The sequence below is a fragment of the Camarhynchus parvulus genome, chromosome 4 (assembly GCF_901933205.1).
Source record: "Camarhynchus parvulus chromosome 4, STF_HiC, whole genome shotgun sequence".
Classification (NCBI taxonomy): Eukaryota; Metazoa; Chordata; class Aves; order Passeriformes; family Thraupidae; genus Camarhynchus; species Camarhynchus parvulus.
In genome coordinates, this window is record NC_044574.1 from 58,927,419 (window position 1) to 58,954,808 (window position 27,390).

Consider the following 27,390-nt stretch of genomic DNA (forward strand, 5'->3'; position numbering starts at 1 on the left):
CAAAGAAATAAAGCATATGTAAAGCAAGTTTTGCTGTGTAACTTACATCATTACATGTGACTAATGTAATGAGATGTCAGTACAAAAAGAGTAACTGCTGACACTCAAGAGTGGCTTTACTCAGAAATGGAAAAACTTTATCCTCATTATGATGGTTGGCAAGAGACAAATCCTTAATACACAAATGTAGAAGAGACAGATGCCTAAAGAACCTTTGTGGAAGGCGCAGTGGACAGCAAAACTTCTTCAACAAAGGTTATAGGCAAGGCACATCTTAATTCCTGCAGAATTTCTATTTGACCTGTGATGGAAATAACTACCTAAAGCTTAACAGCAAGGTATTTATCCTTCTGAAAAAAAAGTCAGCTCCCCAGCTACTTTTACAGGAAAGTTAGAACAGGTGAAATAGAGGTACAAACTCCTTCTGAACTACATTAAGGACTATCTATTTTAAATATCCACAAAGCAAATATACAATGCTGAGCAGTGGATTGGAAATAGATACCGAATCTCTTCTTGCCTCCTCTAGCCCATGCTTTATTAATTATGAATGAAGACAACGAGGCTACTCAAGGAAAATGCTCATTTAATGTAGTAGTAGTAGTGCCAGCATTTCATAAGACTAAATATGGACCAAAGTAGGCATAGTACAGCTTCTGGGCTCTGACAGCAAAGTTTCTTGCCACTGAAGCTCATACAATGAATCTGTACCACTCTTATTCACCAGGCTTCACACCAAAGACATGCCTGGGGGACAATCAAATGTTTGGCTCTTATCCAAAAAGGAAGTACAGTACCCTGTAGGAAATCATCTTTGCTTCCAACCTGTGCATCTGTACCAAAGGAACCATCTGATAGCAAACTGAACTGCTTCAGCAGCTCACATGCTCTTTAGCCACACTGCCATCTCACATATGCTGTCAGAAAACACTGACTCAGTCCCTGCTGTATAACATCCACACTGCACCAGCAATCTAGCTTAAAAGGATTCACGCCTGTGTCCACTGAGTCCAGCTATGAAACATATTCAAGAATCCTGGGGCTCCAAATGTGCTTCCCCCCACTTTACTGCATGCCAAAGATTCATCTTGGTTAATCCAGGTCACTGGAAGGCATTTCTTCAATCTGCAGGTTTCCTTCTATGGATCCAGCTGACTTGCTGGAGATGATTTCCTGACACATGCATATGTAGTAATGATGCCTTTTTTCATTCCCTGTGCCTCAAGTCACAGTCGACCGAGAGGCTGCATCCACGAGAATCTTTCTGACTTAATCGCTGTGCAAGAAAGATCTTCTACCTAATTTCTTTTTTATAAATGTACTTAAGTGCATTTTCTATTCTGGAAGTTGTAAAGCAATGTTTTTATTTCTGTTTTATCCTAGCCTGGATTGAGTTAAGGATGATTTCAAGATAATAGGATACATCAAGGCATTGCTCTCCCAGGAGCATAATAAATCTGTAAACTAGGGTACTAGGGCACATTAGTGCATGCCTCAATTCTCCTCCATGTTCTTCAGAGTATCCAAAGGGTGACAGAACATGTGTCCAAAAAGCTGCAGGGGTTGAAAGCTTGTGTCAGAGGGGTCAGAGGAAGAAGAACAATCTTTTAGTAACTCAGAAGGACTAAGAGGAGTACAGCAAAACAGCAGAGCATTTTGCTTTCATCCAAACATGAAAGATCCTCATTATCATTTGTAACACGAGCCAATTAAAAAAAAATTACACCCAAAGTCTCATGTCTGTGAAATGCCTGAGGGAAAGATGGCTTTACCATTCCAGGTGAAAAACCTGTACCCCTTCCTACAATCCAGAGGATGCACAAGAGAGTAACACTTGTCAAAAGCAGGCTGGGAGCATCACTTCCATAGCTATTTAAGCAAACACTAATCCAGGCTGCTGCAGTTCCACACTCCCTGCTACCCCAAACACTTCTTTCCATTAGCACAAATACCAGGGAATGATACACTATTTCAGGGAGCTCTAGCAGCTGAAAACTGGCTCTGTTAGGGTGGGGGCATTCTTTTTTCAAGTGGAACAGCCACCCCTGCATGCACTCCAGAGCTCAAACAATGTCAGAGCAGGGAGGGCAGGGTCACAGCAGTTCACACCAAACTTGCTCCATGCTACCTGAGGGAGCATGTAGCTGTACATTGAATTTTACTACCCCCAGACATAATGTCACACAAGCAAAACAGGGTACTCCAAACAACTTGGTATGTCCCAACCATTCCTTCCTCACCACATATGGCAACTTTCCATTCCAACAGGACATGGCAAAACAAATACTTTTTCTTTAGGAAGTTTCTGAAGGTTGCAGCAAGAACCAAAAGCCCCCATTATTCGATTAAAAAAACTGTAAAAGATCTCCCATAACTGAGGCTATTTAGATAAAATACCTAATAATAATTAGAGAAATAACTGCTAATGCTACATATTAAGAAACTAGTTATATAACCACATATCTACAAGAGTAAGTTCAGTGGCAACAAAGTATGTCAAAGTGTAGAATTTTCACATATTCCAAAATAATTTCTTTAATTGTTCTGGGCACATCTCCATCATGAGGAATGCTTTTGTTGCCTCGTGCAATTGAAAACTGCATAGCAAAGCACACATACCTTCTTTTTAAATGGAATAAGAACCTGATATTTCATTCTGAAGAGTATAAAAGCATAAGGAGTATAAAAAAAAAAGCTTTAAACAGCTCTTTAGGCATTGAGAATACCTGTTTTGTACTGCTGACTAATATTTTAACCACCGCAAGGTGGAAGTGCAAGCTTAAGGAGCATGGAAGGTTACGCATGGTACATTAACTGTATTTTTCTGTGCAACCTACAATGCACCCACACAAATAAAAAATGCTTCCCTGGTGACATAATCACTGCCCTTTCAACAGCATTAGGCAAGTTACTTCCATGGAGGCAGCTTCACCACTGGAGTCAATCACAGCTGCAGCAACCTCCTGCTATTCCCTAGAGACCAAAAGGAGTTTTCCTAGGTATTATAATGAAGGAAAACACAAGTAGTTTACCTAAAAATGATCAAATCAGTCTTCTCTGTGGAAAATTACCTGTCTTGAGTTTCTGTGGCTCATCCTAACTCACACACTGAGTTAGTGTAACAATCCTTCTTGCCTAGGGAATGCTGCTGGGTCCAGAAGAAATGGGATAGGAAGGGAATGATGTGGCCAAAGACATACCTCACAAAGACAATCACTATTCCTTCAGAAAAGTGTCCAGGGTCTCCAGTAAGGTCTTCCAGGTATTACTCTAAACTGAAGAATGGACTGCTTTAAAACAGAATTAAAAGCTCATCCTATGATCCAGAGTGTGCCATATGTGTACACACACAAAGTTTCACAATGACAAAAGACATGCCTGTGCTCCACCTGTGTACGCATAAATAAGTATTTATGGTTTTTATTAAAATTGAGGCTTGAATGAGTACCATTTGCTCCCAGCAGAAATTTACAGGAGCAAATTCCTTGCAAATACTTGTCAGATTGGGATAAATGTCTGAGATCCACCCTTGCATTTTCTCACTAGCCTACCTTCCTTCTGCAGTGAGGTATAAATTTTCTTTTAAATATACTGCACAGTAGTAAACACTGCTCGTGAATATAAGATTTATAGCACATTAATAAAATCATAGAGGCTCACTGGCCTTAAATATATGAGGCACACAATTTAAGTTTTCATGACTACCTCAAAAGAGACCTAGAGTTGCCATGCAGCATGCTTAAATCTACAGAGTATTTACACCTACACATCATTCACCTCTTACCTATCTCTAATTATTTATTTTCTCCAGCACAGGACAAACTTCTGAAAGATTAATACTATATAGGAGGTGTGATATTTACTTTATTAGTTTAGGATTCTTGAAAAAAGCAAAGCAACACCTACAAGCAACAGAGAACATGGGATCTTAGTATTTGTTTCACATGAAAGGAAAATTTTAAAAAATTAAGGTTAAACATGATGCTTTAATATAGTGATAGCTAGGAGGCAGAACAACAAAAATATCTATAATTCAGACTCCAACAAACAACATAAAAGTATCTACAAGTAGCTTGGCAAGTGCCCTTGAGAAACAAATACCTTTGACACAATATACAATTGCTAAAGTGTACAGAGAGTAAAAAATACCTGAAATTCAATTTCCATTGAGATACATATATAACTCCATTCACTGCTGGAATTTTGTATCAAATTTTTTGTATATCAACTCAAGTAGAAAATACTCATGACAAATATTACTGGTTATTTTATTAATCAAACCCAATGCTGTGTGAAGAAAAGGTTTCAAACCCATTCTCAAAAAGAATGAAAAGTTTGTGTTTTCAAACAAAACAAGCATTTCACTTCCAAAAATGCCTCGGTTTTCACTGCTTAGTTACATTTTGGAGGCTAGTGATTATTGCTTTGTATTATTATTATCATCCCCTCCAAAAGTACTAGGTGATTGATACTTACAGCCAGCTGGTCAAAAGAAGAAAAAAAAGGAAAAAAATTGTTAACTTTACTCTTTTTTTTTCTTAATACCACTTCTTTTTTAAATTTGACTTTGATTCCAAGAGCAGCACCAAAAAAAAGCAATCTCAAAACTGATGTAATAGGAAAATAGTTTCTTCCTGACTCTGCTGGGATCTTCTTTGTTTTTCTAACAGCGTCATACAAATCAATTAAATGAGTTCTTGTGGATTTTGATTAGCACTGGTAAGATTAGAAGCCAGACCAAGAGTAACAGAAGGCAGATCTTTATCCAAGGTTTCCTCTGATTGCCAGAACTTCACAAGACAAGTCTTCCCTAAATGGGCAACTGAAGACACCTGGGTACAAGGAAAATCTTAGACAAAGCCAACACAATCACACTTTCACCAGCTTTTCCTCCACCTGCCTCAAGCATAAGACTAATCAGGGATATTTTTGGAATGGATAAGGTAAGCAGGACAAGCTGGTCAGACCAACTCTGTTTTGTAACAGTCATTACAAAAGCCAGCAAAAGTTAAAGCAGCCACCCAGCTGCTCTCACTTGCACTGAATTCTAAGTTTCCTGCACTGAAGAGTAATTTTCTATTTCACTCTGTCTCCTAAATCAAAAGACAGATTTATACCTACAGTCATAAGCAAGTCAACTCTATCATGCAAACCTAAGGGAAAAATCAGCAACAGTTCTGATTCAGGAATCCCAAACACAGCCCCGCTCACACAAAAAGCTGGCTCCCAAATATAACAACATTCTAGGTATCTTACATATCTACACAAATACACACAGCAACAGGAAGATAAAATTCAGTCCTTGAGATCCTATGCTCCTCAATGTTTATTTGCATCATTTATACAAATTCCAAGTAGCTACAACTCCATGTGGTATTTTACACAGAAGCACCAATAATGCATGCAGATTTATAAAAGATAACAAAGGGATAGCAATGGATGCCCCAAATACATAAAAAAGCAGATCCATGCTTAATTTTATATGAATTTTACCAGTGATTTCATAAAAAATTGACAGAGCTATACACTCCTAAAAAATACAATCTCAAAGTCATAAGTTCATCTTAATACAGATGAGGTTTTCTTTCTTCCAAATATTGCTACAACATACACACACATTTTTTTTATATATATATATATATATAATCACTGTGTATACTTTAAAATAATAACTCTTTGGAAGAATGAGAATTAATTTTGTACTTTTGGATATCATCTAACAAATTCAGTCCTGACTTCACTGGCACAAGCCTGATACAAACATTAAGGTGATCAGAATGCAACTTTCTGTGCAGTAAAATTAGATAATGTACATAATGCATTGCATGCTATTGATTCTGAAATGACATTGTGGAAGAGACTCATACTTAAGTGTGCCACAGTCTCCAAAAGATCTTACCCTTAATTATTTATCAGAGCCAAAATGCAGTCGTTTTCAGAATTTACTTACCAGCATTGTATCTCTTAACATTATACTCTGAACTGTACACAATATTTTCACATTTGCAACATTTGATGCACTATGCTTTGTTGCAAGAGAGAAAAAAAGGAATTCCAATTCTTAGTAGGCCCTTGAAGTGTCTCTGTATACTTTCAAAATAGAAATAACAGAAGTGTAAAAGCATTTGATTCTAGTGTGAGTGGGTAAACCATTGTTAAACAGCACAACAGTCCAACATACACTTCTTGTCAAATTATGCTTTAATTTTGTTCTAAATGGTTAAGGGGTGGTGGATAAGTGGGTGAAGGGAGGTTTCTTACTTTTACATTAGTTCGTTTGCAACTAATTTTTGAAATATTTTTTTTTCTTTGTAGCCTTCTGGGGGTTCAGTCAAAACGCTGAACTGATTGTACTGCATCATTAACATCTGTAACATATTGATCATTTGACTCCCAAATCCTTCAAACATTTGCTGATCCACAACTGCTTCCAGACTAGGTCCAAATAATTTAGCACAAGGTTACATTTAGAAAACTATTTTTTGTGCTCTGCTATTATCATATAATTAAATTCAGAAGTCTCTGCATAATCTGCATTTCAGTATTCAGAATTCTGGTATTTTTTTCCTTTTTTACAGCTACACACAGTGTCTTCATAAAAATAAACTGATTTAAAATTACTACTCTGCTAGTCTATACTTTGTCAAAACTTACTGAAGCTCCATTGTATGTTGCTTCCATGTTTGTACAAGAAATTGTCTTTAAGGTTGTACACCTGTCTTTTCCCACTTAAAAATTATGGCTGGCTTAAAATGCAGTGTGCTTCAAAAATGAAAGTATCAGGTCTCAAGCAAATTTGTTCAAACCCCAAATTACCACAGTAAACCTGAATAGATACAAGCCTATATTCATATGTTTTGTATCTTTGGTTTTCATTGTACTCAGCATATTAAAATGTAACATGTGCTTCCAATGACTCACATTGGAAGATGATAGAACAATTTTGATGTATATTTTGCAGTGTATGTGCCATCCTCACAGGGGGTTTTATTCAGGTATATTTGATGTGGCAAATTTTAATTCTTTATACCCATTTTAAAACCCAACACACCCTAACCCTTAAGACTTTTATTTACTAATGCCATTTATTCCTAAACTGCTTGAAAATAACTTGACAAAGCTGACGTTCCAAACAAAGACCACACTTCCTGTTCTTACAGGGAATCTGGAACACCATCAATGTTTTGTTCAGCTTGCATAAGTCACAAGTGATTGGCCACAGTCCCTGTGGGCATGCCATTTCATCCAGACTGGACGGTTCATTAGTCATAATTACTATAACTGTACAGCAGAGACTGCAGTTTTATCTCATCATACATCTTTGATAAAGCTGCTTCTATTTCTGCTTCATCAGCATGTGAAGTTACATTATTGGAGCTTTCATTTTCCAATCTGTGATTAACATCAGTTGTTCTGCTTATAAAACACGCACCAAAATTCAAGATAACACACAAAGTAAGGCCACGGCGTGACCACTGTTTGAACTCTGCCTTAGGAATCCTGCAGCAGTCATTGCTGCAGAGGAAGAAGAGACTCTGAAATGACAGAGTCGCTAAGAAAATTGAACCAAGGAAGTATCAACAATGCAGTCTGTAAGAGAATAAAATAAGGCTGTTGGTTTCTAATGCGAACTGTGACATAGAAAAATCTCTGTTTGGTACAAAGGTTAGAGGCAGGAAATTTCTGACAACTGCTGGGTCAATCAGCATTTTTCAGGTGGTGTTTATGCAATTGCAGAAAACGAAAGCCTGCAACATAAAGAACCATGGTGAACACTGACAGCCACCGCACTGCACTCAAGTTAGCAAACAGCTGCTGAAACACTTAAATCTAATAAGGACTGCGAATGCAATCTTTAGCAAATGCATGTAGAAGTCTCCCATTAAGGCATTTCCTTGTTGTGATGCTTGTTGCTGATTTTTCCATCTTATTGTGTGATAATAGGGAACACAAAGGCTGGTGACACCATCTGAATGTGCATCGTGTACCCAGGATGGGCCACATAAACAGTCATAATCGACAGCTACATGCAGGCACTGAGGCTGCAAAAATCCCAGAGTAATTAGTGTTGTCTGAATGCAATGACATCTGTTTTCTCATGGTCCTCTAGACTTGTCAGGCCAGTAAGATATATATGAAAAAATATGACAAGCATTGCAAATGCCCTTCTGAAAGGTCTCACTTTGGGAAAAGCTGAAGGAATGACATGTGCCACCTCTTTTTTGGCAATATACCTAAAAGCCAAAGCTTGAAGATATGAAAAAGGTCTTTGGAGTCATTTTACGTTCGACTACGTAAGGTTTACTCAGAACAGAGTGCTGTGCTTAGGTAAGAATATTTTGCAGCAGCTTTTGTTCTTTTAGAAAAGCAAGCTTTGTTAACAGAAGAGTAAATGTGACTGTTTATTTCTGACCACAGTGCTTTACACATCTGTGTCATTACCATCTCCTTTTTTAATTAAAGCAGCAGGCACCATGTAGACCACAACAGTATATGTCTATATAGACTATTATTATTATTGTTGTTGTTGTTGTTGCTAATATGCTTGAAGAGTGCAACAAGAACAGTTCCATAGGTGTGCCTTCTGACATTGCAAAAACACTGTACCCTTTTCATCTGAAGACCTAAGCTTTTGTTTTAGGATCCACAGCCTTTTTCCTTAATATGCCTATTCCCCCACTCTTTTTCTGGACTGCGGCATGTTTGAGCATGCGTTTTCTCCAAGAAAGACATTAGTCATCATTAACAGAAGCCTTGACACCAAGTCTAAGTGCCTCTCCACAATGACCAAGTGGCAATCATCTTTCTCTTACCCTGTCACTGCTGATTAGGGGGTTCTTTCATGAAAATTTAATTTGTCGCCTTTCTACAGCTCCTCTTTACATTTGTGCAATAACACAGCATGGCAGCAACACTAAAAATACAGTAAAGGAGGAGAATCTTTCCTGTTTATAAGAAAAGGTAAGATTCAGATTGCATGGCTGTACTTTTCACCTAGTCTAACAAAAGAAAAAAAAAGGCCCTGCAGGATAAAAAAAAACAACTGACAGAAGAAAAACTCCCATTAAATATGGAAGGACTCAAAGAACCTGGCACACTTTTGATCCAACTAAATTAAATTTCTTTTCCTCTGGAAGACAGCTAGCCAGCCCCTCTTCCAAAGCTTTGTTCAATAGGCAAAGAGGTAAATGCAATTTCTAAACAGATTTTTACAACTAATCAATTTCATAACTGCTCCAAATAAACAGGTATTCAGGTTTTCAGCTTATATAAATATTTATTAAAGGATTTCATAATCCAGTGATAAATTTCAACCCCACTTCTTGCGTCTGTGTCAACATTGCCCTTGCAGTTAAAGAGTCAGCCACGAAGAAAACAGCTTTAGCTGCTGCAGTCAGATGAAAGTTTCAGTCAGAGATGATACTTTGCAGCTATTCAACACACACAGTCTCAGATTCCTGCTCTGTGTAACATTACAAACATTGTTGAACAAGATACCATAGCAATGAGTTATTTTAAGGAAGTTTTTCAAAACATTTACTCTTCTGCTTTATTTCAATTTGTCTAAAGATTTTTTTTAATTATAAGCATATGCTATTTTGTTAACATCTGTGCACAGCATAAAACCTGACTGAATTCCAACTTCTGAAAAAAATGCAGATAACCTACATTGCTCAAATAAAGTAACAATACTAGAAAACTTCATGAAATTCAGATTAAGATGCATGAGTTCATTTAACTGATTTTCCATACAGGTATACTTAAAAAAAAAATCACCAAAAAAACCCACCACTTATTACAATTTTTATGTTCTCCCAATATCTTTCAGAATTTAATTAAGTGTAAAGCTAAAATCTGGATCTACCTCTATTAAATTCAGAAACCACAGCTAGTAAAATCCAAGTCATAAAAACTTTATTCAGCTTCCTACCACTACCTCCACTACCGACCCAAAACAGCATTGGTAGTCAGAACAGAAACTGTATTGCTAACACTTTGGATTTATATGAAACCTCCAATATCTTTAAATAGTCTCCATATATGAAATTTAAGAAGAGGAAACTAGGAATTAAAAGTGGATTTTGAATGGCAGACTGTGATTGTTGTACTGCTATGGCAGTATAACCTTGATTAAATGCAGAGCAATACTAAAGTAAAAACAAAGCCCTGCCATGGTAACCTAAATTAACTACTGAACCAGATCATGCTGATACAGAAAGTTGCTGTTTTAAGCTATTTCAGTCGAACTCAGAAAAATCTTGGACTTTCTAGAGGGCACAAAATAAAGTTAACCTTCCGTGGCCGCACAGCTCCCATTGTTCTGCTCCCTGCGTTCTCCTCGGCTCCTTCCTGACGAGCCAGGAACGCAGATGTGGAGATCCTTGCTCTGCATCCATGTCAAGTTCAAGTACGGGAAGTTTAGCTCTTTGACTCCCCCCCCCCAGCCCCAAGTCACTTGTCAGTAAAAGGTTGGGCGATTTATTGACCAGTGCAGGACGCCTACTGTCAGTGCTGAAGGAAATATGAGCGGGGGCTGTCGCTGCTGTTCTGGAGCTCATTGATAATGACATACCTGCCTCTGTCACCCATTACCCATACTACAAACTACTTAGACCTAACTGAAAAATCAATAGCCTACTTGCACCGGTTCCTGTGGCTGCCTCCTTTGATTGTCAGCTCCTGTCTAGGGTCAGCACTTACATGAAAGGGGCTGTGACTGCCTGATGCTTTCAGGACAACCTAACGATATGAAACTAGCCAACAGAACAGTAAATTCTGTCCCCCTGCCCTCCTCATCAATTAGGCTTTGACTAGGCTTGCCTGTAGAAACCTGACCTTTTAAGTTTAGGTGAATATGGAACTAGCTGAACACGCCACTGCCCTCAGCACTGAGCCAGGAAATCCACTGACAGGTTAAACAAAACAGAAGGTTGTAACTGTCATAATTTGCATTGCACTTTCACGCCAACAAGGGTGTTATCAGTGGGGGCAAGCCCTGGAACACACAACGCAAGCACCCTAAGTCACTCTCCTCATAAATTTTCAAGTGAAGGGAGATAAAACATAAATTCACAAATGACCGCACATTTCAAGCCCCACTTTCTTTCAAGTTCACACTCTGGAAGCCCCCAAAGTACACAAACAATTCCCCTTTGGAGACGTGCTGGCATGCAGATGCCAGTCAGAATGAACCTCCAGGACAGATGATGGATGGGGAAAAGCCACCTGCCTGCACCTCTAAAGGACTCCGGTATTAGGTTTATTGCCCTCTGAGTATTTATATGCATCAATACGAAACATTAATGGAAAATACACAGACACACACCTGTATTTCGGAGCAGCAGGTAGCCATAAATTATTTAAAAATCCCCAGAGAGCCCTAACTGGCACTTCTGAGTAGTATCCACTTGTACATCCTGCATCTTGGAAGTCCATTAGCAACTTCTAAATATCCCTGTGACTACAACTAAATGATAAATGTTACATTTTAATGCACGTGCCCTCCTCCAAAGGATATTGACAACCATGAAGCAAAGAACTAAAGCAAGAAATCTCAGATCTAAAGTAAAGGCTGAACTATAATCTGAAGTTTAATGCAACAGTTTTTATAACTATATATAGACTTTCTTAAAAAGTTAATAGCTGAATGCCTTGCTCCTCCTTTCTTCCAAAAGAAATAAATATTAAAACCAAATGAAAATACCTTTAAAGTCTCTGGTAAGGCCTCCTTTCTTATATTTTAATTTTCAATCAAAAATTCTTTTATGTCCTTTTATGTTCCTGCTTCCATGGCCCTGCCATACACAATATAATCATGATTGGAAAATGCAGACAGCATGAATGATCCAAAAAATTTATAGAATTTGAACACCCAAGCTTCTTCATACCATGAAAGGACTGGCTACATCTACGAACTGTAGAGAATACTAATTTTTGAAACTCTGAGAAGGCTAGGAATTTTCAGTGGACTTTATTGAGTGCATACAGTTAACAACTGTAAATGTAAACACAAACTTCTCCTAGAAAGCCCAGGCAAGATTCAGAACAATAATTTATGTAATGCTTTTTTACTCTACAGCTGGACCTTTTTAACTCATGCACCCTTAATATCCTTCTCGCACAAAACTGTGCAGTGCCAGACACAAAAATGAGTGCTTGGTACATAAGTGAGAGGAAAAACGCTGCCACTTGGTTTTCAGCATTTAAGACTCAGTTCCAAAACTCCAGACACCCTTGCAAGCTTTATTTCTGAATGCTGATTCAATATATGCCAGCTGCTGCATTTAGGTTATTTCAAATGCACTTTTTGAAATTGGAATTGAGAAAACGGCTGAATTATAAAAAGATAAAAAACTTTCTTCATTAAAGCTTCAGAGAATATGTTACACTGCAATATTTGTTACATAGTACCAAATATACAATGTTTTAAATAGACACAAAACAACACAAATGCAGAGAAGACTCCTCAAAAATGAAAGCACAGAACTGTGTTAAAGCCCTTTTAGATAAACAGAATGGCAGCTAGAATTAATATTGTATTCCAAACAAACTACAGAGCAAACACTAGTTTAAAATGGTAGACCTAATTGAGTCTGGATAGTCCCCTTTACAGACCTAATGCAATGATTAACTATGCATCTGGTAGCATGTCAAGTCCTTTTTGTGTGCCTATCTGATAGCGAAGTGAAAGGGCATGGACAGTGTCCAGTCCCAGCAAGCAAATCATTTGGAAGCAGTCATAGCCATAGATCAAAGATTTTTCACTCTATCCAGAGTCTATTTAAACACACCAACCCAGCCCCTTGTTGCAGACAAAACCAGTTAGAAAATAAGAAAGACTCCTTAGGATACAAAGATAATAAAGGAAGATAGAAGCAGAAAATGAAGAAAAGAAACAGACTGGCAGAACCTTGATTTCCATAGGCCAAGACAGCTGGTTTACATCCTAGTTTTATTTCAGATGGTTAAAGAAAAGGAACAATTTCCATCTCTTAGATCACCAAATGTTATTTCAATTAAGCTATGCAGATGGCTTCTATACATTATATGAGCCAATGCAGTTTCCCCTTTCCAGCAGTGGGAGATGGTACCTTGAACTATTTTGCACACACACTTTACCTAATTCATAAGAAAATTACAGAGAGCAGCATATTAACATGGAGAAGTTATTCTGAAATAAGATATGCACAGCAAGATATAAAATAGGATTAGCTATTATTTGATTCTCTCATTAGAAGTAGCAACAAAACCCCTGCAATGGTTTTAAAAGTTGTAGTTTACTACTTTTATGTCAACATAGTACTTTCAAAGGATAAAAATTCAAAACTATAAAGTACAATGCACAGAAAAGTAGATGGTTCTAACTGTGCATTTAATTTGAATGAGGGAACAGTTAGAAGACTGCTCAAACAGGGCTTCCTTTAAATTAAATAAAAATTGCATGCTTTTTCTATCAGATCCAAAGTCAAAACAAAATCATCTTAAAATACAGGGAGGAGAGCAAGAGAGAGACTCGATATATCCTGTGCTGGAGAAGATTGAGCCCCCTCCGTTCTCTCCTCCCACAACACACTTTTTCCCTTTATAAATTGCCCTCATAGAAACTCACTGAAAGGTTACAACCTGTACAGCGGCTGGCGAGGAGCAGAGGATTTCACACTGCTATATGTTGTACTTGAAAAAGCACCTTTTTAAGTATAAGCTTATAAACAAGGAGCTTTTGCCTCTGGACGTAGAAACTGACATTTTAAAAGAGTGTAACTCAGACAATTTTAGGTTAACTTATACATATGCTTTGTCAAGACAAAGCTGCATGAAGGTTTTGATCTCAAAAATAACTGTCTAACCAGTAAAACCACACAGGCTGCTGTCTGTTGTCATCATCATGCATATGCAGAGACTTCAACATCTAAGGCAATAAACAGAACAATCATCAGCTACTGACAAAAAAAAAACCCAAAAGCATGCAAATTAATAGTTTTTTCATTTCCAAAACTTTGATTTTGCTTGTGACATCTTTGTATTTTTCGTAATTTTAAAATAAGTGCTGGTTCAGCATTATTTAGAACCAGACACTATCTCTCTAGTCCACCTCATATTCTTTTCTCAAGCAAATAAGTGTCAATGCGTTCAACTGGAGGTGAAGTTGAGAAAATTCTGGCATATTACATGTTTTCACTTCTTAAAAGTGATGTTATTAGCATAATTAATCAGTTATAAATAAAGACCAGCCAACACACATGAACTTGGTTACTTCTAATGGATGAAACAGCATGCACCCACACTAACTGCATCCAAACAAAAGGCCCACATGAAGTTTTAACAAGAAGAAAATTTTACAAAAGCACTAGAATTGTTCTTTTTTAGTAAATGTCTGATTCTCCCTGATTGCCAACTTATTAAAGATAAAATTACAAAACAGTATTTAGCATTCAAACCAGTCGACAGCTAAAAGAAGTCACCATTAGTCACCATGGGAAAAGAGAAGATGCTACCTTTAATGCAAAGTTGAGAGCATTAGAAAAAGTCCCTCAGTAGCAGATTGTTTATGGTTAAACACCAGATTATGAACACATTCACATTTTAAGACTGAACAGGAAAGCATAAATAAGCTACTTAAAGGAGTGGCTGGAAGCAACCCCTCTCCCGCTAAAGAAATGAAAGCTAGGGGAGACTTAAAAACATGTATGAATTCTTTAGTTACCACACCACTCAATCTTCACAGGGAAAAAAAGGTACAAGATTCCTACAACACTTTAGGCTGATGAGATACATTAATGACATTGGTAAAAATGAAATCATCCTTACTCCTCCAGTGTGTGCCATCAACTAATCTCACACACACAGACCTTAAAACAGATCAGCAGATGCTAAAGCCAAGCCATGACTCCCAAAAAAGGTACCCACTGTACACCATTGAATGCAAAAGGAATTTTATCCCTCAAACCCAGCACAGTGCTGGCTGTAACTATTAATCCGGTTCTGTGGTGGAGAAACGCAACGTGCATTACTGAATCATTTCTTTTCAAATCCATACATTCCCTGCAGCAGTTCAAGCTTCATCAGCAGTGCAGGAATGTATGAAAATGACAGGCAAAGGGCACTAGCTCTTTTCCCATACAGTTCTTCTATAAATGGAAGCAGAGTCCTACAAAGCACTTAAAGCTGAGAATGTTTGAAGACTGATCTCCAGGAAAAAAATAACACAATGCTAGGTTCCACAAGCAGATTAATTATTATGTTTTCTGTAAAACTGCTTCCATTAAATGAAAGGACAGAGAGGAAACCAACTACAAGAAAATAATGGAACGCTAGCTGGGAATCATCAGCAAAGCTGCCACAAACAAAGCATATACAAACACATACATATTTCATATGCTATTCTTAAAAATACTCCTCAGCCCTTTTGGGAGCACCTGCTCCTGAATTCACTTTTCCCTCTGTCTCTCAGCAAGGGAGAGACAAAGGGCAGGCTTGGCAGAAATCCTTTAATAGCCTTAAGTCACTTTGATTAAACTTTGATTTACCTTAAAAATTACACCTTATATCAGAAGCATGTTATAGAAACTTTAAAATCCACCAGTCATTATTAAAAGACTCTGAAATATTTAATGTGTGCCACGTTGATAAGCTGGTTAGGGAATCAAATGAAAATATGCTATATCATAACGCAGCAAAAAACTCGCACGCTTATTGCTAAAACTCTGAGCTGCTTTCCAGCTTTTTCTCTTTTGTTGTTTCAGCGGTTAACACAAATCCATAATGCTGTCTTGATGAGGGAAAAAAAAAGAAAAGAAAAAGAAAAACAAGTCTTAACGGCAGCCCTTCGCTGCTACTTTGCCATCCTGAGTGTGAAGAAAATACTGTGGCACATCCCTTGCCTGCACAGCTGGATTTACACCCGCCCGAGCTCCCTGCCGTACGAGCGGGAGGGGGCAGGAGGAGCCAAGGCAAGAGCAAACACTGCACACCGCGTCCCCTTCCCAGTATCTTTTTACAGAAGCCCTCGCTAACAAAACACTATAGCTCCAGGCAGCGGCATGCTGATGTTGGCACTGCTTAAACCAAACAAACACGATGTTTAACAGTCAAATAAAATGTCCCGCAGCCTCCCTAATGAATTTGTCAAGGACCATCAGATCACCCCCGCCCCTGCCTCATTAACTCAAGTATGATGAGACGGATTATAACGAGAGAATACAGATCAATCGGTCTGAAGACTTCAAGTGGCTTTTAGCCCTGAGAGTTTCCCTCTCTGCGGCACACGCACGCACACGGTCTTTTTTAATGGAATACAGTATCTCCTGCTGCTGGAGGGGATGCCACTTCGTTTTATACACCATCAAGGAGCTGCTGATGGACTTCTACACTAACATACATAAAAGCAGAGGTGACAAGGGCTCTTCAATTATAGCCTCCTCGGATCCTGTTCCCCCTTCAATTATTCATCCCGGCGAGAGCAAATTCCGCCACAGATGAAGCTGGTCTTAATGCAGTGCGGCCACAAACGCCCAGACACGGGAGAGAAGGATTTCACATGCATTATTTGTTGGAAGTGTTTAAGTTTATTGCTCAAATGATGTTTCTAATTAGCGTTGGGGCAATAAATTAAAGTCAGCTTTTGTTTAGCTGATTTATTATTTACTAGGGCTTCACCTCAGGCAGGAAAATTGGTAATGAATTGCTTTAAATCTGAACACTGGTAACGCTACATCATTAGGCACCTTTTCGGGGGGGTGGGAAGGGAATCGCCCTCTGCTCCTGCTTTTACCCTGAAAAAAGGAAAGCGTGTGCCCCCGCCACTGCCAGGGCCGCCTGAAGGCTCCGGCAACCTCCTCCGCGCCCAGGACACGGTAACCCCCAGGCTGGGCGCTCTCTGCGGGAAGCGAGACCCCGCGGAGCCCTCCTGCCCACCTCCGCTCGGCGCGGAGAGCGGTGCTAGCCCGGCAGCGAGTACGCCCCGGGAGCTTTGACGGCGGCGTGTGAAAGGCACCCCCAGCCCTAAGTAACTCTTCCCTTTGCCGGAGGGCAGCGGGAGGCGAGGCGTGGGACCCTGGCAGCTCCGCCGGGCCGGCCGAGCCGCGCAGAGCAGCTCCGCTAACGGAGCCTCCGAGCGCCGCTCGGGTGCGGCCGCGGCTCGGGGGCAGCTCCGCGGGCACTGACCCGCGCCTCGGGCGGAGAGCCCCGCTCCAGCCCGCGCATCGCCGGGACACCCTGAGACCGTGAGAGCAGCGGCGCCAGCCCCACTCTGCCCTCGTGGCAGCCTGTCCCCGCAGCCCTCGGAAGCTGCCCGCCTCGGAGCCTTCCCGGGGCTCATCTTCCTCCCGACGGGGCCGGGCCCGGCGGGGACACCTCACACCGCCGCCAACTCCGGGCACCGCAGGCCGCCGGTCCAGCCCCTCCAGCCCCTGGCGGAGAGTGCCCCGGCGGCAGGCAGGGAAACAGGGAGCCGATCCTCTCCTCGCGAAGGACGGAGCCGCACCGGCGCCGGGCACGTCTATACTTACTTCTTGCAGCGGTACGGTCGGCACCAGACATGTTTCTAATTTAAGCGCACACAGAAAACAGACGGCGGTATTTTCTTTATTAAAATCAGTCAGCTGCAACGAAAGGAGGAGAGCGCAAGGAGCCGAGCCCCACCGGGTTACCGGGAGACTCTGCACGGAGGAGCGCACCGCGCGTCTGCACGGGCACGGCCCCGCACAGCGGGACTGCACGGCCCAGGGGAGGGCAAAGCACCCTGGGCCGTGCAGTACACACCCTTGCCCCGAGCACTGGAAAACTGGAAACTGCTCTCCCTTCCATCCTAAGTTCCTGCAGGAAAAGCAGATCTGGCTCTTAAGCAGCAGGTACTGCCCCGGGGCTCCCTCCGACCTGACACCACGGAGCTACGGCTTTATGTCCAAATCATTCCATATTCTTATTAATACAAACTTGCATAAAATATCGTTTCCTTTTGAATAACTCAACCCTCCGCTTTAGGAGGATGAAAAGAACTTTATGACACAAGATTTATCTAAATTAAGGTGACTGGGGGCAGTAAAACAAGGTGTGCCACGCTATTCCGGTGACGGTCTCACTTTCACTGCTGCAGCCCGGCATTAAGCGAAATGAGATTTATGCCGGCGGTGAAGCCCCGGCCCGCCTCTCCCCTTTCCCCGCACACACCGGCACTGCCGCCGGGTCCCTTCGCACGAGCGGAGGGAGCAGCGAGCTCACCTCGCCCTTCACCGGCTGCCACGGAGAAATTACAGGGAGTTTTTGTTCCTCTCCCCCCACCGCCCCAACACACACACGCACACACGGCCCCGGGTGGCGGGACGCCCCGAGCCTCCCTCCCGGCTTCCCGCAGCCCATCCCGGCTCCAGCCCCGCAGCCCATCCCGGCTCCAGCCCCGGCGCGGAGCGGGCGCGGGGCCGGGGGCGGGAGTGCGGGCGCGTGTGCGCGCGCCGTGAGCCGCGATTGGCTGCGGCGCTGACAGCTCGGCGGCGATTGGCGGCGCGGCCCCGCCCCGCGCCCGCGCGCGGCCCCATTCATAAACTACAGGGCCCGGCGGCAGCGCCGCGAGAGGGACGCGGGCACACGGCGCGGCAGGAGCGGAGCCAGAGGCGCGGACACTGGGAGCCCCGGCGCGCACTTCCAGGGGTGGGAGGGGGAGCAGAACCCATCCCGGGCACGGCAGCTACGCCCTCCTCCCGCTCAGGATAAAACACAGTCTGTGCAAAGAAAACAAACAGAAAAAAAAAAAAAAGCAACAACTCCTCTCCATACAGTCTCTCTCACAACAATCCATGTAGAGCTGCAGGACGGGAATGAGAGATCCCAGACCAAGTGCACCCGTCTGCGCCTAAAGATAGAGACAGCCACAGAGCCGGGTTCAGCCTACGCCTCCAGCAGGAAAAGGGAAATCAACAACACCCCCTGACAGTCTGAGCGAGCGGCAGCCAAACTCATGCACATCTCTGGCGGTGCCACGGACTGAAAGAGAGAGAGACAGACAGACACAGAGTTCACTCTTCCGCTGAGGGCATTGCTCGCATTCTTCTCCTCCTCTCGTACCGTGTGCGGTTTTAAACTTCGCCGCCGACCGGCTTTTCTGCGGGAACCTTCTGCGAGTCCTGGGGAAGTTTGTTTGCTGTTTTGGGTTTTTTTTCCATGAACTATTGAAACGGCATTTTTGTCGCTGCGCGGGGGGGTGGGCGCCTAAGCGCAGAGGCAGCCCAGAGTTCCCTGCCCCCATCGCCATCCAAAACTTTGCGCTCCGGGAGCCCGCGGGGGCTGCCCGCCTCTCCGGCAGCGGCTCCGGCATCACCAGCACCAGCACCGCCGCCGAGCCCGCACCGGCCCGCTCCTCCTCCTTCTCCTCCTCGCCGGGGCAGCGCTGGGCTTCGCTCCTTTGTGCTTCGCCGCCCTCCCCGATTTCTTTAATTGCTCTCACTGGCGCGCCGCTGCCGCCTTCTTCCCGGAGGCGGCGGGGGTCTGCGATTTGGCTGGTGCCTTCCGCAAAGCTGCAGCCACCGCTAAAGCATTGGATCCCTCAACGTACTGCGAGAGCCCGGTGTACAGCCCGGACCTGTGCCCCAACATGATCGCCGCGCAGGCCAAGCTGGTCTACCAGCTCAACAAATACTACACGGAGCGCTGCCAGGCGCGCAAGGCGGCCATCGCCAAGACCATCCGAGAGGTGTGCAAGGTCGTGTCGGACGTGCTGAAGGAGGTGGAGGTGCAGGAGCCGCGCTTCATCAGCTCCCTGAGCGAGATCGACGCCCGCTACGAGGGGCTGGAGGTGATCTCGCCCACCGAGTTCGAGGTGGTGCTCTACCTCAACCAGATGGGCGTCTTCAACTTCGTGGACGACGGCTCCCTGCCGGGCTGCGCCGTGCTCAAGCTGAGCGACGGCCGCAAGCGCAGCATGTCCCTCTGGGTGGAGTTCATCACCGCCTCGGGCTACCTGTCCGCCCGCAAGATCCGCTCCCGCTTCCAGACGCTGGTGGCTCAGGCCGTGGACAAGTGCAGCTACCGGGACGTGGTGAAGATGATCGCGGACACGAGCGAGGTGAAGCTCCGCATCCGGGAGCGGTACGTGGTGCAGATCACGCCCGCCTTCAAGTGCACCGGGATCTGGCCGCGCAGCGCGGCGCAGTGGCCCATGCCCCACATCCCCTGGCCCGGCCCCAACCGGGTGGCGGAGGTGAAGGCGGAGGGCTTCAACCTGCTCTCCAAGGAGTGCTACTCGCTGACGGGCAAACAGAGCTCCGCCGAGAGCGACGCGTGGGTGCTGCAGTTCGGCGAGGCCGAGAACCGGCTGCTGATGGGCGGCTGCCGGAACAAGTGCCTGTCGGTGCTGAAGACGCTGCGCGACCGGCACCTGGAGCTGCCCGGGCAGCCCCTCAACAACTACCACATGAAGACGCTGCTGCTGTACGAGTGCGAGAAACACCCGCGGGAGACCGACTGGGACGAGGCGTGCCTGGGCGACCGGCTGAACGGCATCCTCCTGCAGCTCATCTCCTGCCTGCAGTGCCGGCGCTGCCCCCACTACTTCCTGCCCAACCTAGACCTCTTTCAGGGCAAACCCCACTCGGCCCTGGAAAGCGCTGCCAAACAGACCTGGAGGCTAGCCAGAGAAATCCTCACCAATCCCAAAAGCCTCGACAAGCTATAGGGTTAACACGCCCGCGCACAAAAACTCGCCCTCCGTAAACAACAACAGCGCCTAAAAAACTTTCTATTTAACGCGAACGACGACGGAAAGAGGCGGCGAAAGACACGCGCCCCCGCCACCCCCCCAGCCACCTGCAGTTCGGCCTTTAAAAACTTGCCGACGGTTTTCCCGGCATAAACTCTCACCGCCTTGCACAGAAAAAGGGAAGAGCCTCTCTCCTCCTGTCCTCCAATGTGAATTTTTAAAAGGTCACAAAAAGAAGCGATCGGACTTTTGCAACTTCAAAACGAAACCCGAAAGGTACATTTTCCAATCCATGTATAGTCCTTTTCTTATGCTCTCTTGTTTGCCTGAATGTTGTCACCAAGTGAAAAAATTATTTAACTATATGTACAAATCTCCCTTTAAAAAAGTTTACTGATGTTAAATGTATTTCGGTGCCAAGGTCAGATTATGTGCCCCACAACTGACTTGTTGCAAATAGTAATAAAAATATTACTTTAACTTTATGCTGACTTTTTGTGAATGGTTCTTAAATTTAGGCAAATACATTCTTTCTGAACCTCAGAAGGAATATTTTTTTTAAATAAATGAAACCACGAGATGTAAAGATAGGCTAAATGCAACACCTAGCCCAAGCCTTGGCGTATTAACTGATGTTTTCTAAACCTCCTTCTAGTTTCCATTTAAAAAAAAGTGCATCTAAAAAAAAATCTTATATATTCTGTAGTTCAGCATGTGACAACATCTACCATAATTCTGTTACTCTAAGGTTCTGTTCTAAATCTTGGAATATATGAAGCATTGCACAGCAGCTCGCCACAGTTTAGTCAGAATTACAGCATGCCTATTCCTACCCCACAGTCGGGTTTTTTCCCTTTAATTTTTTTTTCCTTATGGTATTTCTTGCTTCTATTTTTCCCCAGTAAATCTCGAGCACTACGCTTTTTGTTTTAAAAGTCCACTGCTGTTTGCTTTCACTGCCCAGAGAGAACGCGCTATCCATTTGACTTTGACACGAAGGAAGTATAGATCTACCCTGAATAATTAATGCGATTTAGAGCAACCGGTCGATATTTTTTTTAAACAAACATTTGTTTTTGCCCAGATTTTTAAGTACAGCATAAAATCGCACCGCAGCATAGTCAGACGAGGAGATAAGCGGGAACCCGTCAGGAAACCACCCGATCCTACACCGGCACCCGGGCGCTCTCTGCCGATCTCCTTCCCTGCCCCAGCCCCCTCTCCCAAAGCGAAGCTCTGCCTGATTCCCCGCAGCTATTTCGGTTTAAACTTGCTCGGGACGACTGAGAAATACTGGCAGGATTTTTTTCGGGAATGCATTCCTAAAAACGTCAGCGTTACCCGCTCGAGTTGCCCGAAAGATTGCAACGCCGGCTCGGAGCATTTCGAGCAAGTTTTCACATCCTTTCGTGGGCCGGGGATAGGAAAAAAAAAAAGTCTAGTTCTTGCCCCGAAAGACTATTTTCGTTTCCTTTTGGACGGAGACGGAAAGAAATAACCATTCAAACTTGAGTTGCTTTTGCCTTTAAGTTTGCAAACGAAATCCTCGCTGGCGGCAGCAGCCGGGGCGATGGAGCGGGGTGCGCGGGGCCGCCCCGGCCGGCGGAGCGGGCACACCCCGGCCCCGGCCCCGCCGCCGCGCCCGCAGCCCCTCCAGCCCCGGCTGAGCCCCACAAGTCTTTGTGGAGCCATCTGAGCGCTTTCCACAGCGCTGATCCCGGATCACCTGGCAGAACGGGATTAGCCGTTCTTTCCCAAAACAGCCCAGAGCCCGCGTATAAACTCTGATCGTATCGCCGCCGATGCTATCGCTACCTAAGGCAGGTTTTCCTTCAGGAACTTGTCACAATGTTTTCTTTTCAGTAGTTTAGACAAATATACAGGGAACTTAAATTTATCAAACAGATGAAGCCTCATTAATTAAGCAGGCTTGCAGAGCTTACAGCGGATTAGTTGTTGGGGCTTTTTTTTTTTTCTAAGGGGCATTTTCTTCAGCAGCTCGTCATTGCTACCAAGGTACATTGATTTCAGCACAGGGTGGGGCAGGGAGGCGTTAATGCTTGAAAAGATGCTGTCTATAAGATTACATAGTTTTTAAAATAAAATTATTCAGATCTGATTTTTAGTTCCCTCCCATCCCTGAGACATTATGAAAGTGGGTTTTTTTAAATTTTAAGACCTCCAACTAAAGTACCATTGCAAACAGAATGTAAGAGGTGCAGCCAGTATTTCACGTAACCAACTTCTCCTGTTTTAAGAACACTAAGAAAATCTCTCATATACAGAGTAACAGATAGGGTCAAAGAAAACAAGAATGCCTGTTCACAGTTAAGAATAAAACCTCTACAAAATACTGGGAAGCAGGAGAAAAGGAGGCTAACTATATGTTATATGTCAGTGTTCCCACAAAACATGTAACAGGAATGGTAAGAATTAGTAACTGCACTCAAAGACCCTACGTGCTGAACACGAAAACCTAAAATCCAGAATAATGCAGATCTGTAAGACTTTTCTCACGCTGATACAATACAAAGCAGAACATTTCAGATGGAAAATGCAATACAGGAACATGTAAAACAAACTTTAATTTCACATTTATATTCTTTCCATCATTAAATGAGGTTTTTTAGTTAAATGGGGGGGGATTAATGAAACATAATAGAAGGATATAAGCATATAAAAATTTTAAGCACTATCTCAGATTTAAAATAATTTCCAATATATTTCAAAAATTCTTCAGGACCAAAAGAAAAGTCTCATTTATGATATCGTATAAAATCACAATTCTAGTTAATTGCTTATATTAAAATCTAGCTCTAACAATTTGAGAGCACTGCTTTTTGACATAAATTTTTTTCCAGATAGGATTTGATAATCCCAGCTTTCAGACCCACCTATGCCATTTTTATTACAGACAAGAGCAATTTACTCAGTAGGAACAAAGAACTGCACCAGTGCTTAACACACAAGGTATTCTCTCTACAGACAAGTAGAAAACCATGACTTCTTCCAGCAGTACCCTTCCCAAAGAAATTATTACCCAGTTCAACATTAGGCAGGTATTTAAATAACCAAGAGCCGTGACTATGCTTAAATAGTGAGAATATTTACCAGTTGTGTCCTACTTTCAAAATGTTGCTGTAACACTGCAGAAAACATTCAAGTGCAACATTATGAAGCTAAATGCATGATATGCTCCCTTTGAAATTTGAATTTTACTGAAGGTTACTAATTTTAACCAGAAGACAAGTAATCAAGCAACTCAGAGCAAATAAAGTTTGTGGAAATTATCAAGTCAGCTCGGAAACGTATTTTAGAAGGTCAATTATGTTTTATGCTTAGGCACAATAAATAATAACGGGCCAAGTAAAATGTGTTAGAGAGTAATATGACAGGAGCACTGCAAACTTAGGAGTGTGGGAAGTTCAGTGCTGTTTTACACTAACATTTGCTAAAATCAGGAAAGTAAAACAAAGTATTAAGGCTAAAAGCCTCGCTGAACTTCCCTGTATTCATACAGGCCTGTGATTCAAGATGTCTTTATTTCAGACGTGTCTCCCTGGAGCTTTATTCGCAGCATGCTAATTAACATTCAAGTAGGGTTGAATTGTGGGAGGGGGAGAAAAAGGAGCAGGAAAGGAGGTGTCACCTATGTGAAGTTCAGCAACATATATGGTCAGTGGCAAAGTTATTAAAGCAGCAACACTGCAGCCCAATAGAGGTAAAGGAAGTCAAGTGAAGAATTAAAGGTCTTGGGTAATTTGTCATCATCTCTCAGACCTCAGGGTCAATGATCTCTTACCTTTGGGTCGATTTTCTTAAAACTAGGATCTTCTTCATCCACCTCAAAGTAGAGCTCAGAAAGAGTGATGGAAAGGGTGCCTTTCACTACTACGGAGGGTGCCACAAGCTGAGCTGGTGTGCTGAGGGACACTGGACCTGCCAAAGCAGGAAAACACCAACAATGTTCAAACTGAAAGGAATGCAAGTACAAATTATTCACTTTTCAGGCCAAGGACATTAAAATAAAGCAAAGAGCACTGCTCTTCCTTACAGAGCAAACCCCTTTTTGCCCCGGAAAAGAACATATGTAACAGATTTGCAGTGTCTCTGTGCTGCTGAACACTGAGGCAGCTGCAATTGCAAACTGCTGCATACATTACACAGAGCTGGCTTTAGCACGGCTGCCTTCAGCTCTTACTCAGACACATCTTCTGTCCAAGAAACTCCAAGAGTTGCACACCTTCTGTTACATGAAATATAGAGAGTGCACACATGAAAACTCAGAATCTTACTGTCTGATGTGTTCTTTAGTCACTGAGAAGTTCTGATAGCATTTCACAAAGATGAACACTGCAGTCAAGGCTCAAAGTTGTCTAACTGCAAAGTGTTCCCTCATGGATGCTGGAAATCTATTGTTAAGGTTACACAATGTTATAGAGCCTAAAGTAAAATGTTTTAAAGATGCTTTTGATTCCACATTAAATATTGTTCAAGGATTCCATACAGTGTTAGTGTAGCTCGGGGACTGTGGGAGTAAACAGCTGGAGGGCTGGTTTCCAACTGAATGAATTTTTATTGGAATAATCACATCTCCACAGGGCTTATCACAGGGACAAATCAGACTACTACTGAAAACAATAGGTTCAGCATTATATAAACTAACACATACAGAATGAAAACAGGTTATGTTTGTCATCCAGCTGATTAGGAGGCAAGGAAATGAAGTTACATGGCTGCAGTATTATCTGACTTTTGTAAAACAGAGGAAGATACTAAAGTGACATAGACAATTTTGTTTTAATAAAGCATCTATAAATGAGGTACACACGTTCAGGTAATCAACGTGAGAATAACTGACAAAAAATTCAGATGAATTGTCATTTCCATCGATTGTTAGAAGGGTGATGGTCCTTAATCTCGCATCAATCTCAATGCGTGCCACTAGGACAAAAGAAGAGATGCTCTGCTGAGATCAGAGCAGCTTTGCCCTCTATTCCCAATGTACAAATACATTGTGTCTGCAGATGGGCATGAGATAGCTGCGGAACTGCCATGATTTCCCAAAGCTCACTCCCACAAATGGACAAAATAAGAAGCTATGTGTTCTTTTGCTGTCTCCCTTTGCCCCCTGTACATTAGCATGTAATCCAGAGGAGAAATAACATTTTTTCAATCACTCGCAGACATTCAATTACAGGGCAAGCAGACAGATGCAGAAGCTGGGGCAATCCAGGTCCTGTAGAAGACCCCTGACAATTTCCACTTCATTTCTAACCCACACCACTTTATTAGTAAGGATTACTTCTTAATCCTATTGCCATTGTCAAGATTATATAATTAAACTCCCCTTTCACCTCTATTACAGTATGAATGTATTACTCAAACCAATGAATGAATAATAGAAAGAAACATGGAAAAGGCTGTTGAGAAGGAAGTTCATGGTAGAAAGGGAAAAATAAAAGATTCATATAGCAAAATGCCTTTGCATCATTCTTCCATGACTTTATTTTACTTTACTTTTCCTATGCAGGTTTTCTTTTTCCTTATGCTGCATTTTTAATTTTGCTTTTTTGCCTTAAAAAAAAAAAGAGTGGAATGCAGTTCAGGGATAAGCAAAAAGCAAATAAATAATCACTTCCAGCATTTTCAGTGAATTATCATATGCATGATCCCTATCTATGTAAGAGTGTTCTACCAGCTTCTCAGGGAACCAGTATTATCCAAGAAATGATATTTTTCTCTAAATCAAGTGTACATGGAACACCAGATGAGAAGCAAAAGAACACAGAGAAGTTTGCATTTTCCCTGTAAAACCCATGTTCCTCAAATAGCCATTGAGACACTTCATATAACTCGCAGTCTCTGAACCACTGGTTACTTTGGTTTTACATTTTGAACTGCACATAAATGGACCCACTCCACTGAGATTGCAACATCAGCAAAGGTTGCATGTGATTATGTAAAATTAATTAAGTTGAATGATTTGGAGTACTATTTCTTTTTCAGGAAAAAAAAAAGGGAAATCTAATGAGGCCATGGTCTGTGGAGAAAGAACTTCAGTGGTGGAATGTCAAGGGGTTTAAATGAGTTAAATCCAGTGAGTGTACAAATCCTTTACATGCAAGTAAATAACTAGTACAATTTTATAGATTTAGCAAAAAAATTAAAGGTCGCCAAAGCCTTAAATTACAAGACAGCTTGCCTAATTGTCCCACTAAGTCTGATGATTTGAGTGGAATGAGGTCAAGAAAACAAAAGAAGCCCTTTTCAAGATAGAGCTATTTTCTGTAAGGAAGGTTTTCTAGACTAGGTATCTACTGCAGAAACAAAAAGGCAGAGAAAGAAAACCCAAAACTCTCCTCAAATAAACCTTCAGTATCTAAGGTGAACAGAAAATGATCTTAATGACCCAGTTATGGGAAGTGTGTTAATTGTCAGTGTGTGTCCCAAACCATGATTCACTGCAGAGATGGGGAGATCAGAACTTCAACAGTGAAGAAGCTGAGGAGAAAATGAGATAGGTGACGTTACCTGTCAAGTTCTCCACTTCTCTTTCCTCCATGAATGACATGATATCATCATCACCTTCCAAGAGAATCTCGCTTTCTGAGTTCTGGTTTCCTAAAACTTGACTCTTGATGGACTGCTTTCCTTTGACAAGTATATCCTCATCGGGAGCTGAAATGAGACACAGTGCT

General features: G+C 42.4%; 2 protein-coding genes across 7 annotated transcripts in view; one reads left to right on the forward strand and one right to left on the reverse strand.

The window, feature by feature from the left end:
• The window catches only part of LRBA (LPS responsive beige-like anchor protein), a 367,939-nt gene that overhangs the window by 141,928 nt on the left and 198,621 nt on the right, over nt 1-27,390 (reverse strand). For all 6 annotated transcript variants that reach the window (XM_030947121.1, XM_030947122.1, XM_030947120.1 and 3 more), the window contains 2 exons: nt 27,224-27,370; nt 24,492-24,628 (listed from right to left, as the gene is read on the reverse strand). In XM_030947121.1, coding sequence (XP_030802981.1) covers nt 24,492-24,628; nt 27,224-27,370 — 284 coding nt within the window. The remainder of the gene's footprint in view (nt 1-24,491; nt 24,629-27,223; nt 27,371-27,390) is intronic.
• Nucleotides 18,570-21,180, forward strand: MAB21L2 (mab-21 like 2). The gene has a single exon (XM_030947126.1). The coding sequence runs from the start codon at nt 19,586-19,588 to the stop codon at nt 20,663-20,665; it is 1,080 nt and encodes a 359-aa protein (XP_030802986.1). The 5' UTR covers nt 18,570-19,585; the 3' UTR covers nt 20,666-21,180.